This window comes from Kogia breviceps, chromosome 3 (assembly GCF_026419965.1).
Source record: "Kogia breviceps isolate mKogBre1 chromosome 3, mKogBre1 haplotype 1, whole genome shotgun sequence".
Lineage (NCBI taxonomy): Eukaryota > Metazoa > Chordata > Mammalia > Artiodactyla > Physeteridae > Kogia > Kogia breviceps.
This window is the reverse complement of record NC_081312.1, coordinates 49,942,820-49,961,028: the sequence shown is the minus strand read 5'-3', so window position 1 is coordinate 49,961,028 and position 18,209 is coordinate 49,942,820. Positions and strand designations below refer to the sequence as shown.

The 18,209-nt window shown below is 44.9% G+C and overlaps 1 protein-coding gene and 1 long non-coding RNA gene across 12 annotated transcripts in view; both read right to left on the bottom strand.

Annotated features, from left to right (window-relative positions):
• The window catches only part of NIN (ninein), a 113,650-nt gene extending 103,611 nt beyond the window's left edge, over positions 1–10,039 (bottom strand). For 5 of the 10 annotated variants that reach the window (XR_010839560.1, XR_010839561.1, XR_010839562.1 and 2 more), the window contains exons 1-3: positions 9,891–10,023; positions 9,358–9,411; positions 129–332 (exon numbers count right to left, since the gene is read on the bottom strand). Coding sequence is in view for 6 of the 10 variants with exons in the window: in XM_059056557.2 (XP_058912540.1) it covers positions 129–311 (183 nt within the window). In the remaining 4 variants the exon portion in view is untranslated. Of the gene's footprint in view, positions 1–128; positions 333–9,357; positions 9,412–9,890 lie in introns of all 10 variants that reach the window. The other 5 variants (XR_010839563.1, XM_067028478.1, XM_067028479.1 and 2 more) reach the window with 2 other exon arrangements.
• An 878-nt stretch (positions 10,040–10,917) lies between these two features.
• The window catches only part of LOC136793791 (uncharacterized), a 43,955-nt gene continuing 36,663 nt past the window's right edge, over positions 10,918–18,209 (bottom strand). The window contains exons 4-5 of one of the 2 annotated variants that reach the window (XR_010839558.1): positions 14,641–14,813; positions 10,970–11,767 (exon numbers count right to left, since the gene is read on the bottom strand). This is a non-coding gene — a long non-coding RNA (uncharacterized lncRNA). Of the gene's footprint in view, positions 11,768–14,640; positions 14,814–18,209 lie in introns of both variants that reach the window. The other variant, XR_010839557.1, reaches the window with a different exon arrangement.

Here is an 18,209-nt window from a genome sequence, read left to right as displayed (position 1 = left end):
GCACCCCCCTCCAGGATGTTAGAAACAAGTTGCAACACGTGCGGTTCACCCCACCCCCAGCGCTGGGGCAGAAACCACACCCACTTCCCCCCACCCCACCCCCACCCCCACCTCTTCCCAGGCCTTACCCTGCCCAGGAGGTTGTCCTGAAGCAGCGTCTCTTGCAGCACCGGGGCCACTTCTTCCAGGCTCAACATGTGGCAAAGGTCGGTGAGTTCCTCCTGTCCCAGGGACCCGGTGCCAGTCGTGTCGAAACTGTCAAACAGCTCCTTGAGTCGGGCCTCATGCTGGTCCTGCTCTGCCTCATCCATCCCATCGCCTACAGCGCTCACCTGTGCAGGACAGAGAGAAGGATGGGTGGTGGCAGCACTGCAGTGCTGCCACCGCCCCTCCACTAGCCGCCCCTACCCTTGCCAGCCCCTTGGGAAGAACACTCTGTGTGTCCCGGTCCCCTCACGCTGGTCCATCGGGACCTTGTGAGGGTCAGCAGGGAAGGTAACACTGTACACCTCCCAGTGAGACCACAGGTCCCTCCAGAACCCGGTCCAGGCCAGGGGAGCTCCCACACGCACTCACACCAGGCGCACATCCACAGGGTCGGGTGGGGTAATGTTACCAGAACAAGGGAGTCCCATGGGCAGAAAGGTGCCCTACTCTCCTGGCCGGCGCTCAGGCAGGCAGCCAGTCTGTCAAACTCAAGACTGAAAGCGGTCTTAAGAGACCTCTCAGGACTTAGAGAAGGTGAAAAGCCACTTCTGACACCCAGTCTGTCCAAATGAAGTGATGGTTAGCCACAATAGACTGCAAGGCCAGAGCTTCCACGCAACTCAGCGGGCTCCAGAGGACCTGCCAGATGTCTGCAACTTGCCAAGCCGTTTCCTTTCTCTTCCTTCAGCCTACTGCCCCCAACTGTAGTCAGACTGGAGGGCTGCAGCAAAGAGGCACTGCATGAATACGTCTGATCCAAAACCACTCCCTGTTTACATGAGACCAAACACTTCTTACATGAGTTTCTCAAAAAGCAACTCAATTAACTTCACTGGTGCAATTACATGAGGTGTGACCTGAAGCTCGCTTCAGCCCCAGGGAGTTTTAGGTAATGTTTAGTTGCCTAGAGAAAGGGGAAAACACAACTCCAGCCTTTCAGACAATGAGGTTCGAAGGAGCCACAGACCACATGTGAATCACACAGAATCTCAGGACCCTCCACTACCTAGACAGTCTCCCCTCTGTACTCCTGGTTAATAGGTCTTCCATCTCTCTGATCCACCCTAACCCCAGACTTTCCATTTTTCCACATTTCATGGGATTTGTGAAAACACAGAGTCATCAGTATCTCTCAGAATCTTTTTTGCTAAAAATATATATCATAAAATTCTAGGTCCCTCAATACCTGAAGAATGAAATCTGGTTTTTTTGTTTGCACAATAATTCACTTTTAATGTGTTGGGTTTTCCACCGGAAGCCTGAAACCTTCACATGTGAAGGTACCTTCACAGTGATGCAATGGAAGCCAAACAGAACATATACCCTTGAGAGGTTGACCTCAGCCATCTCAAACAAGGCTTGCAGAACCAGCCCCTTGACTATAAAAAGCAGCATTTTTTAAAAAAGTATTTATCTTGCCAATATAATTTTTTATTGTGATAAAAGACACATAACATGGAATCCAGCCTATTAACAACACTTAAAGTATGCAGTACCGTATTTGTTCACTACACGTGCACTGCTGTACAGCAGATCTTTAGAACTTTTCCATCTTGCATGACTGAAACTCTATACCCGCTGCCCAGCAACTCCCATTGCCCCTTCCCCTAGTCCCTGGCAACCAACATTCTACTTTTAAAAGCACACCTTTAACTAAACCAAGTCCTGGGTCAGAAAACTCTAACTTAGAGGTGATGTTACAGGGAAGATCATTACAACACAGGAACCACACACGTTAAGATGCTGAAGGCAGCCAGACCTGAAAATAAGTGAGCCTTCTGTAACACATCAGTGCTGCTCTAAGCTGGGTTGCTTTCTTTTCAGAGACAACTGTTCACAACATGACAAGCTAAAACAGAGCCAACGACTATCCCAAGGGTTCCAGCAGAACGAGGTGAAGTCAGAAGATGGATCCAGACAGCTGGGCCACTCATTAAAGCAAAGAGGTAATGTTCTGGTCCAGGCTCCTGGTCTCAAAGGTCTCTTCTCCTAATTATCAGTTTTTCTATTACGTTGCTGCTAGCTCTGGCTGCCTTCCCAGGGTTGGTCTGTTGGGTTAACTAATCACCATGTAAATGTTTACAAAATAACCTGAGAGTGCTAAATAAACATCAAAGCATCAGAAATGAAAAGCCAAGGTGTTAAGCAAAGCCTCAAAAGTGAGGAATTTAGACAGGGCCAAGGCTTAGCTAATGAGATTCACTTAGCATCCACCCAGTTCATCATCAACTAAGATCTGCTGAGAATCCCCAAGATGCTCTGGGATTTTCAGGGCTGCCACAGCTCTCAGACTCACTCTCTGAGTTCTACAGTCCCCTGGGCTGGAATCTGACCAACATCATAAAAGCAAGACTATTCCGCTTCTGCTTGATTTTACATTTTAAAAGAAAGAAAAAAGAAACTCAAAAGTGAAAGAATTCTAACACTTCCCCTTTTAAAAATTATTTTAAGGGGTGGGCATTTGTCCATCTAAACCAATGAAAGAGGACCATAAAACTCACAATGGTAATGTGTATCTGTTAATCCCATCTTCCTAATTTATCTGCCCTGGAGTCTGTCATACAGAGTGAAGTAAGTCAGAAGGAGAAAAACAAATACCGTATGCTAACACATATATATGGAATCTAAGAAGAAAAAAATGTCATGAAGAGATTAGTGGTAGGATGGGAATAAAACACAGACCTACTAGAGCATGGACTTGAGGATATGGGGAGGGGGAAGGGTAAGCTGTGACGATGTGAGAGAGTGGCAGGGACATATACACACTACCAAAAGTAAATTAGATAGCTAGTGGGAAGCTGCCGCATAGCACAGGGAGTTCACCTCTGTGCTTTGTGACCACCTAGAGGGGTGGGATAGGGAGGGTGGGAGGGAGGGTGATGCAAGAGGGAAGAGATATGGGAACATATGTATATGTATAACTGATTCACTTTGTTGTAAAGGAGAAACTAACACACTATTGTAAAACAGTTATACTCAAATAAAGATGTTAAAAAAAAAGTGAAAGAATTCTAACCCTTCCCCTTTTAAAAATTATTTTAAGGGGTGGGCATTTGTCCATCTAAACCAATGAAAGAGGACCATAAAACTCACAATGGTAATGTGTATCTGTTAATCCCATCTTCCTAATTTATCTGCCCATTGGTAACTGTAACCATAAGTTTGTTTTCTATGTCTGTGAGTCTATTTCTGTTCTGTAAATAAGTTCATTTGTACTTCAATATAAAAAAAAAAAGTCTCACAACGTACTGAGAAGTCCCAATCTTATTCACAGCTTTGAATCTGATACGCTATCATGCCCTGCTCTTTGGGAGGTCATTGGATTTTCACTAAATCAAACCTCTTTCATTTCACAGCAACTTTCCTTTTTTATCTCTTTATTTCATCTCCCTGCTTCTCAAGAACTGTGCTTAGTAAAACATTCTTTTGACTTAACAGGGAAAACAGCCCCACCCCTGGAGAACAAATGATCATATGGAAACATCCAAAAGATGTTACATATGGTGACAAGTTGTCAGTACTCTTCTAGCACAGAAGGCATTTTTACTGGCTGATATTTATTCCCCAGAACGTTCATCAGTAATTTCATGTGCAAGAATTATTTTTCTCCCCACTTGGCAGAAATTTCTTTAAGGGCAAGATTCACAATTTCAATTTCTTTTATAGCTTCCCCCAAACGCATAGTACAGTCTGTTCTTCACAGCAGGGACTCAGTAAACATCATGGACTGACTTAGGATATGGAGATTCCTTACAAGGAAACTTGCCCTGAATGAACGCTACAGAGATGAGCATATGAAGACTTTGAAACACCTACTTCTTCCACAAGCGTACCTCTACTTTCCCCATCCAACCCCTTTTCAAAGGCATTTTCAGTCTTAGACATATCCAAGCATAAGTAGAAAGCGAGCACCCACTGCCAAACTGTACCACGTAGAGCCATCTGAAGTCTGATTCTATGATTTAGTAATTAAGGCAGTGGATTAAATTTTCAGCTGCATTTTTGTTGTTGTTGTTGTTGTTATGGGATATGACTTTGGAGGAGAATCTGTATTAAAATACTTTCCCAAGTCCCCTTGTTTATAGAATGAGAATAATAATACCCATCTGGAAGGTTGTTCTGAGGGTTAAATATGTCAAGCAAGAGCAGCTAATCCCAGAGAAAGTTGGTACAAGAGGGGAATTGAGAAAACAACTAAGAAAATACCTGCGATTTGCAAAGGAGGGGTAAACTGAAGAGGGGTAACTTACATACATCAACAGGTCATAGATCTGCCTTCCAAGAAGCAAAACAGGAGCTGTGGAATGCCATATCCCAGAAAGCAAGAATGGGCGAGGGACATATTATATATATAAGCAATACCATATTACTAAATGGTAACAGTAGTAGGTAATGTTCAGTGCTTCCTCAATCTTCAAAGGCAGATTATTGATAAATTTAATGTCAGACAAAAGCAGAAAGGCTGAAATATAGTTGGAAGTTCGGAAGACGCTTTTTTTTTTAAACTTCTGAGCATTTACTCTAAGTCTGGCCTATGCTGAGTACTCAGCATAAATGATTTCATTTAATCCTCCTAATTCTTTAAAGTAGATCTCATATTCCCATTTAATATGTAGAAACTGGAGCTTGGCAAAGTTAAGCTACTTGTCCAATGATACAACGCTAATAATGGTCATGTAATGGTCATGGACCCGCGATTTGAACTCTGGTCTGACTCTATACTATCTCTCAGTCCTACACATGCACACAGAACATGTGAATGGGACCACTGGAATGGTATCATTGACAAATCACTTATCTCCACTTTTATGTGTTAACCAGCTGAACGGTAACAAGAACTAGAAATGACCATGGAACACTTGGTGGCCATAAACTCCTCCAAAATGGAGGGAGGAGGGGTGGGGTTCCTTCCTTCCTACGTGCCTTGATTCATTTATTGACTAATTATAGCCTATGAGACACTAAGGATACACAGAATAAGCATTCTCTTTTTTCTAAAGTAGCTTGGGGATTTAAAGGCAAAGAAGACATGCATTTTTACATAAATATGGTCATGAAGGGTCCTATGTCTTCGATAATGGGCACAGTCCAGAAACTGATCATTGTTAAAGTACTTTCCCCCACAAATACTTAAGCATGTCTGATCTGTGCAATTCAGTGCTTTCCAGAGTCAGAGCCTAGCTGACACTCGCCAGTGACAGGAATCTTCCTTAGAGATGAAGGAAGTTGGGTTTTGAATGATAAATCGTCCTTCAAATTGCCAAGGACAATTCAAGTTTTATAAACCCTGCCACAAACCTGGGCCTCTCATCACCGTCTACCTTCCCAATCAAATTGCCAGAAGCCTTCATGACTCCTTTGGAATACAAGGGCCAGTGTGGGCAATATTTTGGAGTTCTAACAAGGGATGGTTAAATAAGAGGCAGATGCGAAGAGCCATTAATCATAACAATTACCACCCAACAACCGCCCATAATAAGAACTATTCAGAGTAGTTTCCTTCCAAATAACTCAAAACAAGGCTGCCAGAATGTGCAGACCCTGACAGGGAAGTCCATCAGAGACTGGTGTCACTGTGCTCCCTTTGGCAGCCCTGGCTGATGAAATCACAGTGCCAACTGGGATCAGAGAGGAGCAAGGTGGAGGTGCTGCTGGGATAATGAACTCCCCAGTATAAGGTCCACATGAAGTGGATCCATGAACTTGTGAACTTTCCAGCATCCAAGGTATAGAAAGGAGCTTTTAAGACTGGTAGACCAGCCAAAGGGGACGTCTGCCCTGGGCCAAAGGGAGTGAAAAGGGGACAAAGTCTGGCAAGGAAAAACCAAGTAATAAATGAGCACAATACCAGAGCCCTAGCCCAGGCCTTTTATTTCCCCTCCAGATGGTCTAGCAGCTGAACAGCTACAAGGAATGTCTGGATGCCCCTCTTGGCTCAGCAGCTTTCCCTGGGTATCATAATAGATGCTTTTGGATCTGTGTTCAGACATAGCTGTTGAGGGTCCACAATCCAGGCAGTGACCACCAAATGACTAATTTACTTTATAACTAAAGAGATGAACATGGACAAACTCTGCTTTGGCAAAGCTTTTCATTCACGCCTTTAGCTTTCACTCACTGTTCGGCAAGTCAGAACCTCATAATGCCAATGGTCAAAATAAAATGTTTCTTTTTCTTCTCTTTTTTGCAAACACTTTAATTTGCTGCAAAGATTTCCAGGCTTACCATTTTGGACTAACTTCAGCACAAAGTGAAATTGTGATGAGAATAAATTCAAGTTTAGCAAAAGCTTAACAGAAAAAGCAATTGTCCCCATTTATGTGTTGATAATAGAATATTTCTGCCAAAAACTGCTGCTCATCAAACTGATTACTGTCAGATAGCCTCCTCTCTGCTCAGATAGCACCCCACTTCTAGCTGGATACTAAAAGCACAAGAGTATCGGCAAGAATAAAATCAGAGTGTAAAAATATAACACAAAAGCTTACATGCCACCACACCGGAAAAAGATCATAAATTTGAAAGAAAATAACAACCTTTGCTAACTACAAAAAAATTAATTTAACTAAGGGTATCCCATTAGCATTTATTCTAAAACATAAATATGCTTTATCCTGAATGATGTAGCAAACCCAAGCTTTTGTTAAACCTAATAGCTAGGTGGATTACCCAATCAAGTCATTAACTCAGGATGGCTGGAGGAATAAAATCATTAGGCTAGCACATGGTAGATTCAATAACCTGTAATCAGCTACTAAGTAAAATTACAGAAGCAGAAAACAGAGCTGCATTTTTGCTACTTTCTGAAAAGAGACAGCTTGTAACAACTTTCACTTCTTGAGCCATATTTACTCAAATTAATTCAGAATGCCTGCAGCTCTGACTACCATTCCCTGGGATATAAAAATGAAGCACTTCTCATATCTATAAACAGTATTTTCCCAACTTTGCTTTTTAAGGGAGGATTAGATCGTAAATAGTTTGTCATTTTTGCATCTAAAAGCTTGAATAAATGGTTAATTGATGATATAAATTGCAATAAAGTGTCCTGATTTCAAATAAAGTTGCTCACTTGCATATTCCCATAATCTTTTTAAAATTCTGTTTTATTTGTGAATAGGATAAAAATATCTTTTTGCAAGCTTCAGTAAATCTCTCCACAAGACCCTGCCCAACAGATGTAAGTTCAATAGCCAGAATTCAAACCACATAATTTATTGGCTTACAAATGAATTGGCACCTATAAAAATAAACCTCCTGAAAAAGCTTTAGGCTGTTTGAATCCCTCTAAAATGATCTGGCTAAATGTGCCAACGCTTTATCAATGTAAGACTGATAACATATATTTTCATTATCAACATAAAATGGAAGCAGCAAGATTGGTGAAATGTTAGTGTACAAAGTCATTTGCAGTGACACTTAAAACAATTTATTTGAACAACATTTGACTTATGATAAGAACGTTGTCTATTAAGATTGTCTGTTCAAAATTCACTGGAGCCCTATTCTCCCCGTCTGACAGTTAACATCTTTTGATATTAAGGGTCACCACATATCTAAAATGAAAAAGAACAAGAAAAAAGACACTCATGCCATTCTGAGTAAGTGTCTATTAAGATGACTGATCCTTGACATTTTACTGCAAAGACCGTGCCTGTGATGGCTGCCTTTCTGTTGCCCCCTGTAAAGCCTTTTCCTGCCTTGGCAATATCTTTGCTGATGTCCAACCCATTTGGAACATCCGTAAGTCCTACACTTTATCTATAGTGCAGTTCAGAATGCTTTCCTCTAAGGAATCACCAGAGACCAGGTGAAAATAAACACATCTGCTAAGAAACTCCCCAGCAGTTCACTTCACCTCTCTTAAGGACATTGACAACAGCTGAGGAGACCACAGCAAACTGTTTTATCAGCCAGCCTGTCATGTCACTTACACAGTCTGGGAATTTCCACATCCCTCTTCAACTCCACAGCAAGACCTGCCAATATTTCAGGTCAGCTAACAATATGTTAGCCACGAGGAAAGACTCAGAATTAAGCTGACAAAGAAAAATATATATATCCTTGCAGATTGTCAATCCTCAGGAAACAAGTAAACAGATACAAATTTATGTTAATATATTTAGGGGAGCGGGATCGAGAACCTCAGAAGCTTAGCCCATGTGCCTCGGTTGACTTTATTAGGATTCTAATCCTAAAAAATGCTTCCACCTCAGTCACAAAAGACAACCATGCGATCCGTTTTGATTTCACAAATTCAGGAGTTCTATGGCAAGCTTATCTCAGGAATTCCTCAACACCAGGAGGAGATCTGCCCCAGTCAAGTAAAGAAAGCAGAAGATCTCGTAAGAGCTAAGTTGTCTACAAACAAGGTGCGTGGTAGGACAATCTTTCCAGCTCCCATTTTACTTGCACCAACTTAGCCCCGGTTTGTCAGGGCTGAGGCTGGGAAATCGCCTCTTCCTATCTCTATCCCTTTCAGCTTCACAGAAAGAGCAGTCAACTGTTTCCATCAGCTTTGTCCTTTTGTCAGAGACCGGTTAGGTAGCTGCAGAAGCCCAGCCCCTGGAACCCTGGAAGCTTCTGCCGCGACACTCCACACTTCCATTCCGTGGGTCTGGCGGTCAAGGGTTTCAAGCAATAGCCGAGCGTCATTTTGTTCCTTTCTTAGTAGTCGCACTGGGTAAAGTCTTTCTCTGTGCCTTGATCCCTGACACCTTCTACAATGGGTCCAAACAGCTCTCCGCTACTCAAGACAGCCCAGACTAACACCTCGGGTTTCCCCAGGCAGGTTTCTCTTCAGTTTCCCAGTCACAGGGGTGCCTGGGTGGCACAAGGCAATAGAATAACCACCTTTCTGCTCCCCACCCCCCAAGGGAGTCAAGTCCTCTCCTGGACCAGCACACAGTAGCCGCCTTCAGCTGGCAGCGCGGGCGGGGACGACGCGGGTGGCGGAGGTGCCCAGACCCAGCTGCGCTGCAAAGCCGGGAGGCGAGGTGCGGCCGGAGCGCGGACGCGCCGCCCAGGTCCCTGGCAACGCTTGATGCAGATGCGCCCCCGACCCGCCCGCCCATCGCCACCCCCGGAACCCCAGACACCCCATTGTGTCCCCGGGCAGCAGCTCTCTCGGCCCCCGCCGTCCTCGCTTACCTTCTGTCGGCCTCTCCGTTGCGCCCGAACAGCCGGCCGCCTGCCTCCAGTGCTCTGCAAAGCGGGGGAGGACGCTTTGTTAGGGCTCCAGAAGCGGGACAATACTTCGCAGTCGGCGCCGGGGTTCAGGGCGGGCGTCCTTCAAAAGGACGCGAATGGGGACCCGCGCGAGCGTCATTTCCATTTGTAAGGGGCCAGCGCTCACAAAAGCGCGGCTCCTGGGGGCTGCGGCGCGCATCCTCCCCGCCCGCCGGCCCGCTCTCCCGGACCGACCCCTCCTCCGCCTCCCACACCGCCCCCTCCCCGCCTGGTCAGCCTGGAGCGCCCCGGCCCGAGCTGGCCGCCGGGCCACCCGCTTCCTCGCTGCCGCCCCCTGCTCCCGGCCCCAGCCCGGCAGGGGAAGCCCCAGCCTGTTCCGGTGCCTGGGCCGCCAGGGCGCGCAGGGCCTCCCCCACAACGCGGGGGCAGCGAGAGGCCTCCGCGCACCCCCAGGCCGCTGGGCGGGGGGCCACGGGAGCGGGCTCCGCGCTTACCGCGTCCCAGGGCTCAGGCGCCTGGCGCTGCCGCGGGGGCCATGGCCGCGGGCGCACTCGGGGCTCGGAGGCGGCGGCGGCAGTGGCAGCGGGACGGCCGCGCCCAGCGCGCTCGGCTCCCGGCTCGGCCGCGGCCACCCGAAGCTTTGGACGCCGGGGAGGAAGGGCCAGGCCCGCGCGGGGAGGAGGAGCCAGGGCGACGCCGGCCCGGGCGCGGCTCCTCCTCCGCGGCCCGCGCAGCTGGGGCCGCTGAGGGAGGAGCGCTGGGCGCCGCCCGGGCCCTCCCGGGGTCCGTCCCCCCCCCACTCCACCCCTTCCACGGGGACTGCGCCTCTGGTGGCCGGAGCACGGAGGAGTCCGGTCCCGGCTTGGCTGTGACCCTGGGGCGGTCGCCTCGGAGATTTGAACTTGGAAGCTCCGGGGCTTGCCGGGGCGCAGATGGAGGAGGTCAGCAGAGGTCGACCCCCTGCCGGATAGCTTCTTCCTTCCAAAGGCACCTGCACAAACCCCTCTGTGCCTAGGACACCCGGCCGGCAACGTCTCCGGGTCGGAGACGTCTCCCAGCCCGTGGGACTGAAGGTGGAGATCCAGGTGCCTCTTTTTCCCCCAGGCGGCCTTGGATTTCTCAGCCCTCGAGCGCCCATTGGCGGTCATTAGAAGAGAGGTCCAGGAGACTGAAGAGCTCCAGACTTGACTCTGAACCCTATGGAGCGAGTGCGTCCCTCCTACCAGGTCTAGACTGACTTCCGCAACTGCCCACCATGTCTTCTTAGGCTCCCACCCCCATCCAGGCTTCTGTGGGTGCATCCAACCTTCCGTCACTAGCCACGCGGGACGGATACTCCTTGGAGTCGGTACCGCTCAGGCCAATGATTGCTCGGTGCTTACCGCCTCCCCCCCACCCCTACTCCACAGGCTCCCCCAGAGTCTCCGCTTCTCACTCCCCATCTCTACATTTCTACACAAGTCTGGTTATTTCAGCAGGAAACTGGAGTACGCTCCCTTGCTACTGAAAGAACAAGGGATAGACGGGAAGGAAACTAACATTTATTGAGAATCCAGTGTGCTGGAAACTTGACAGGAATAATCTTACCTAATCCTCACACCACCTTTGGGAGGCAGACTTTATTATATCCATTTTGCAAATGAGGGCCTTAGAGAAGTTAAGGAATTTCCTCAGGACCACACAGCTAGTTGGCAGAGCTGGGATTCAAAACCAGATGACATATGTGACAAAACTGCATAGAACAAAATATACAGTCACAAAAACGAGTGAGCATAAAACTGGTGTCATTTGAATAAAGCCCTAGGATTGTATTGACATCAATTTCCTGGTTGTGATATTGTACTACAATTATGCAAAATGTTATCATTGGGAAAAATTGGGTAAAAGGTCTAAAGGGATCTCTCTGTATTATTTTTATAACAGTGTGAATCTACAGTTAACTCAAAGTTTTGGGGGGGTTTGTTTGTTTGCTCTTTTCTCTTTTTAAGCAAATCAGTCTTATTTTTTAAAAAATAAATTTATTTATTTTTGGCTGTGTAGGGTCTTGTTTGTTGCTGCGCACGGGCTTTCCCTAATTGGGGCAAGCGGGGGCTACTCTTCTTTGTGATGCGCGGGCTTCTCATTGTGGTGGCTTCTCGTTGTGGAGCACGGGCTCCAGACATGCAGGCTTCAGTAGTTGCAGCACGCGGGCTCAGTAGTTGTGGCACACAGGCTTAGTTGCTCCACGGCATGTGAGATCTTCCCAGACCAGGCCTGGAACCCGTGTCCCCTGCATTGGCAGGTGGCTTCTCAACCACTGCACCACCAGGGATGCCCCAAGCAGGTCAGTCTTCTTTTAGAACCCAAATTCTATTCCTTCAACACAATGCACCTGGATAATAAGAAAAAGGAGAGATTCATGCTCCTCTCTCCCACTTTTTAACAATCTTGGGCAAGCATGCACACACACACACTCATGTACTTTTTGCGTGCTTGTTCAGTCTAGTAATAATTACACAACACACATACACACTCTTTGTTATGGGAATAGCTAACCTGTTACCAGAATCCTTACATAGGTGTCATCTTATAAATAAGAGAATATGTTCATTGGGGACTAAAACAGCCGACAGTCTTAGAAGGTAAGAATGAAGAGGTGGGTTTTTTTTTCAGAATGAAATAATGCCATTTGCAGCAGCATGGATGGACCTAGAGATTATCATACTAAGTGAAGTAAGTCAGAAAGAGAAAGACAAATACCAAATGATATCACTTATATGTAGAATCTAAAATACAACACAAACAAACATATATGAAACAGAAACAGGCTCACAGACACAGAGAACAGACATGTGGTTGCCAAGGGGGCGGGGGGTAGGGAAGGGAAGGATTGGGAGTTTGGGATTAGCAGATGCAAACTAATGTATATAGGATGGATAAATAACAAGATCCTACTGTATAGCACAGGGAACTATATTCAATATCCTGCGATAAACCATAATGGAAAAGAATATGAAAAAGAGTATGTATATTTAGATTCATATATGTTATAGATTTTTTTCTTGTTTCAGCTAGTCTCTGCCATGGGAGCCTCATCCTACAAGTTCTCTCTCCAAGCATCCCTTTTTAACCTGCAAGAATCCTTAAGGATGAGACTGTCATTACTTTCAAGCAGTGACTCTTGGGGGCCAGGAGATGTTCCCAATAGAGAAAGATCAGAATTGGTGGGGATTGTGTACTTTCAGAAACACAAGATACTCTTTCATGAGGGGAGTGAATGGGGTGGAGTTAATGCTGGAAATTACACATAACTTCTAGCTTCCCTACAAAGGAGGGGAAAGTGTGCAGCACGGCTACTTCACAGTGTAGCTTTGCAAAAACAATCCTGCCAACTCAGATAATTTGACACAATATGCCTGCAATTTAGGTTGCATAGGATGAAAGGTCTGTCTTAGTCCAGACTGAGCCACTGGAAGAAAGCAGGAATTTACCTTAGAAGCTATCAATTGAGCTTTTCTCTGTTAAACAAAAAATAAAAATAACAGCAGAAATAGTAGCCAAGCTCCAATACTACATTATATGCAATATAAGAAAAAAATGAAAAGAAATGTAAATACCCAGAGTTAATACCCTTTACAAGCCACATTTCTTATCTGTTGCAGTTTATCTGCCTCTGATATCAGCTCTCACTTTAAAAAAAAAGCCTTGTTCAGGGACCCAGTATCCTTAAGGTGTTTATAGCCGAAATTTTTGAATGGCTTTCTGCTACATTTTTCAGTACTGGACTGGCTCTCTTAGATTGGTAAAAAGCTGTAAAAAGTTAACAAATAATAATAATCATCATCATCCTCCAGGGAAAAGAAAGTCATTCTTTGTTTCCCTGGTAGCACAGTCGTTAAGAATCCGCCTGCCAATGCAGGGGACACGGGTTCGATCCCTGGTCCTGGAAGATCCCACATGCCGCAGAGCAACTAAGCCTGTGTTCCACGACTACTGAGCCCGCGAGCCATGACTACTGAAGCCCATGCGCCTAGAGCCCGTGTTCCCCAACAAGAGAAGCCACCGCAATGAGATGCCCGCGCACCACAACGAAGAGTAGCCCCTGCTCACCGCACCTAGAGAAGGTCCACGCACAGCAACGAAGACCCAACGCAGCCAAAAATAAATAAATAAACTTATTGTTTTTTAAAGGGTGGGGGGTGAGGAGAGAGAGGGAAATTCAGGCCTCGTGAATTTCCTGGGATCTGCAGTTATCTTTTTCTGGTTAAAGAAAGGCTAGACCTCTAACCAAACTCAGTGTACTCTCCCTCAAAGACATAGTTGGGTATACATTATTTCTTAATCACAGAATAGTCAAAAAAAATTCTTCTATCCCTATGTAGTAACTCCCAGCTCCTTCTACACTTCTTTAATAAGTCTTTCTTATTTCTCTGGTGATTTGAACTAATCAGAAACGGTGTTCATGTGAGCTGTAGAGCTGTATCAGGGAGGACCAAGTAGATAAAGCAGATTATCAGGAATAATCCAACCCAGGGACTGTCTGGGTGAAAAGGACATCATACTCTCCCCAAGGCTGTAAGGAAATGGTGAAAGGAGGAAGCGGGAAATCTGGGTTCCAGACATGCAAGTCAAAGACTAGGAGTTTCAGTGACAAAATATTTATGGTAAGAACCCAAGAAGATGCCAGCAGGAAATGAGAAAAACACAGACGAGGGATGGGAAAGAGACAGAAAGCAAACAGATTTACACTTTTGCCCTGAAGGACCTCTATTAGGAATTAGGATTCTCTATCTTCCCTCATGAAATATATGAATGAAGAAGAAACAGGAATTCAGCACTTTTTTTTTTTTAACAGAAGCATTAAACACCTACTCTGTGCCGATTACTCTCCTGGGAGTCATGAGATGTTCAAAAGAAACATCAACCTGGGTCCTTGCCTTTGAGGAATGTGTTCCTCTCCTTTGGGGAAGCGAAAATATGCACACATGAGAGAATGAAGGAACACTGTGAGGTGGCATTGGATTCTAGTCAGGTCCTCCAGTTGGGAGACACACACACATATATAGCACGACAGAGAAGAGAGGTGTGATTTCCTGAAAACATGGCTTTTATCAAGTCATTCAGCCCATTGCCTTTCATATCAGGTCCTAGATCTCCTTCCTGACATTCAAGACCCTACTTGATCCATGCAGATGTATGTATCCTCCCTGTCTGCAGACAACCTGCCCTCCTTCCACTGTGCTCATACCTGCCTCTGCAGCTTACCTCTGCTGTTCTTTCTGCCTAGATCATCAGTCTGACGGTATATCCGATGCCCTCTCTCTGTCCACTGTTCTTTATTTGATCCAGCAGTTATTGCACAGCAGGAAGTGGTTATTGAACATGAGCCTTCTGGAGTTCACGGATTGAGCTTTGAGGTGCTTTCCAAATACTTGGCCCTTACATGGAGAAGAGATGTTGCATGTGTGTTCATGGCAGCACAGGGAGGCTGGTCTTCACTTTTGGAAATATCTTTTTTCATGTGTCTGGAATCTGGAAATGTTCTACTGTTCTAAAGACTTAAGTGCCTAAAGACTGACACGTATAGCTTACTTCAAAGTAGAAGAAAATAAAATTCTAGTTTAAGAAGCATTGGTATTCCTTCAACTCTCACTCTCTTTTAAACACTTAGCCAACATGACATGAAATATTTACCTTTAAAAAAAAAAAGAGAAAGACTTTTGAATGGAAAATGATGTAACATTTTTTCCCCAAGCAAGACTACTTTAATTTTTCTAGAATTTGATGCACATGTAAAATAGGAACCCAGAAACATATTTTAAAATAGTCCTATAAATAAACAGTTCTCTCTGAAAGAAATATAAAGTGAGCTACATGTGCAATTCAAAAATTTCTAGTAGTCACATTTTTAAAAGTAAAAGCAAACAAGTAAAATGTTTATATTTTATTTAACTCAATATACCCCAAATATTATCATTTCAACATGTAATCAATATAAAAATTATTAATGATATGATTTACATGAGTGGTTGTACTAAGTCTGAAATCGGGTGTGTATTTTGCAGTTCATCTCCCCTCAGACTAGCTGTCTATGGCTGCTGGCTCGTGTTTCAGGGAGTGTAATGTTAGAACAAGAAGAGGGTTGTTACTTCATCCCACCCAATTCCTTGTTGTGACAACGAGCCTGGGTTCAGGAGGGTTTGGTGCTTTGCTCAAGATCACATATCAGTCCCCTGGGCTGGGCTCATCTACACCTGCACTTGCCTCCCATGCAGGTTCATGGGTGATGCAAACAGCCTTCTTGGAATGAAACACAGAGTTTTAAAATATTCTTAAAAGCCACCACCCTCTAAAACCTTTGGACCCCCCAAAAGTATTAAAAAAAATAAAATTTCCGGAGAAAATAGCCCAGTGTACCCTATTTTAATACTTAGACATGACAACCCTTCAGGCCATTTGTTAATACCTATCCCACAGCCTACCTGTTTTCTGCTCAGCTGTATCTGCACCTGCACGGGACCCAGAGAGAGAGGGCTGTAGGCCCAGAAGGCAGTCACTGCTGTGTGTGCCTGTCCTCTAGGGATGAGTGGGAGGGGTGTTGCTCCATCCTCTATCCTTTGTCCCGCCCACATCAGCTACTGCTGGCATCCTAGGGAGCTGTGTTGTTTTCCATGATTAATCTCAAAGGCCTAGAAATAACTGGGTGACCTTTTGTCTTCCACTCTGCACATTTTGCAGTGCTTTATATTCGGAACCAAGCCAAAGGGGAATGCAGGGGAAATGACCATTTCAAAAACAGAAAATGAAACCAGTAAGAAGAGAGCATCATTTCCAATAATGAGGACATTTGGGGGTAAACTGAATAATGAGGGCATCTTTGCATCTGGATTGATGAGAAAGCAATTAGATCCTTCATTACCAAAAGTGACATAAATCTTTGATTTGCATTTTGTTTTCAATTTGGACAGAATGGGCATAGTTCTCTAAAGATATAATCTAGACCTCTTTGCACCAAAATACTGAGGTCAAAGTGATGATAAATCTTATGGCAGTGAGCTCTGTCATATTTCAATCTGCAAAAAAAAAGAAAAGAAAAGAAAAGAAAAAGCCATCTTGGAGATGAGGTTTGGGGGCTATGCTGAGATGCCCAGATGCCATGCTCAGACTTTAATAGAAAAAGCATTTTGTCTGATTTTTTTATTATTGAGGTCTCTTCCCCAACATCATGCAGCCTATTTCTGGATCCCCTGAAGTACAAACAAGATAAAAGGGGAAGGGGGAAAATCAGCAGAGAGAAAAATGAGTGCCTATTTATGTGAGTCTGGTCACAAAGCAAAGTCAAGAATGGGCCAAACGTGTGTGTGTGTGTGTGTGAAAATAGGTAGGTGTGCTTGTTTGTCCTTCCAGATGCCCCCTCTACCCTTCTTTACTGCTCAATTCCCTATGAGGCCACCAAAATGTATTGCGTTAAGGGAATCCTTTGCACCTGGCATCCCGTTAGGTTTGGCTGACAGGGTCACTGGCAAAAGATTGGAAGGTGGAAAGAGCATGAGATTGGGGTATTTATTCAGCCAGCTGCCCCCTAGAGGGTCTCTGTAGGCCGGCTGCATCCCTTAGGATCACAGCTTCTGTGGCACAGCCTTTGCTACACAACTCTCAATCATCAGTTCTACCAGTCAGGCCTGGGCTTGGTAATGGCACCCCTGTTTTCAGCTCCCAGGCAGGCACTATCCTTGTTTCTTTGCACCTGACCTACCCTTTTGTAACTAGTCCCTTTATTAAGTCCCTTTATTAGTCCCTTTATTATTCTCCAAATACCTAATTTGAGCTTATCCACTATTTCCTTCTGAGACCTTGATTGATAAAGGAGGTATGCATACATTCCCTGCTCCAGAGAAAACTGTCTTCTCTCTGTTAGCACAAAATGCCTTTAGTTTTTCTATTGTCCATAATTTTAGGTTGGTTCCCCAAAACTAGACCCTGAGATGAGGATTTGTATGCATGAGTTTTATTAAAGAAATGCTCCAGCAGAAACCCCTACATTTGCAAAATTTCAGGCAAAGTCCCAACCTCAGCCTAATCTTGAGTGGAGCTCTGGAGCATAAATTGCACCTCAGAGTTTGCCCTGACTTGAGTTAGAGGAGCTGGGCTTTCTATTTCCTGCACCAGTAAGTCATAAAAGGAGGGGTATTTGAACTAGGCCTTGAAGGGTTATTTGGATTTTGCCAGGCAGATGGAATTGAGGAATGTCATGGTAAATCTGGGGAAAATACATACACATGCAGGGATTATGAAGGTAATGGTGGAGAGTGAAAGGTTATGAGGCTGACAAAGCAGTCTGGGAGTAACTGAAGAAGAGTAAGTCAGGGACCCAAGGGCATCCAGGCAGAGCACCATCAACGTATATACTTCACGTACATCCTTTGTAACATGAAAGTATTTAGAGAGGGGAGACACACTGTTTATTAATTGACTTAATAATGGACTTATTGGTGGAGAGGAAAGAATTGCCTCCAGATACCAAAAAAGCTCACAGCCGATGCTAAAGGGACACATACTTTGCAAAAACACTGCACAAAAACAAACAGTATTTTATTTTAATGGATCTGGATAATATACTTTAATATTAGTAAAAATCATATCAGGGCTGAAAGTCTTCTTAAAAAGCAAAGGCATCTTTGTAGGAATCTTAGCTACCAGATGCAGGTAGTAGTTCTATGGTGTGTGTGCATGTGGTTGGGAGGGGAGTATATCAACACTTGCCATTTCCCTCTGAAGCTTCTAACACTTGGAAATTTGTCATAGAAGCTTTTCTCATCTGCAGCTCAAACACT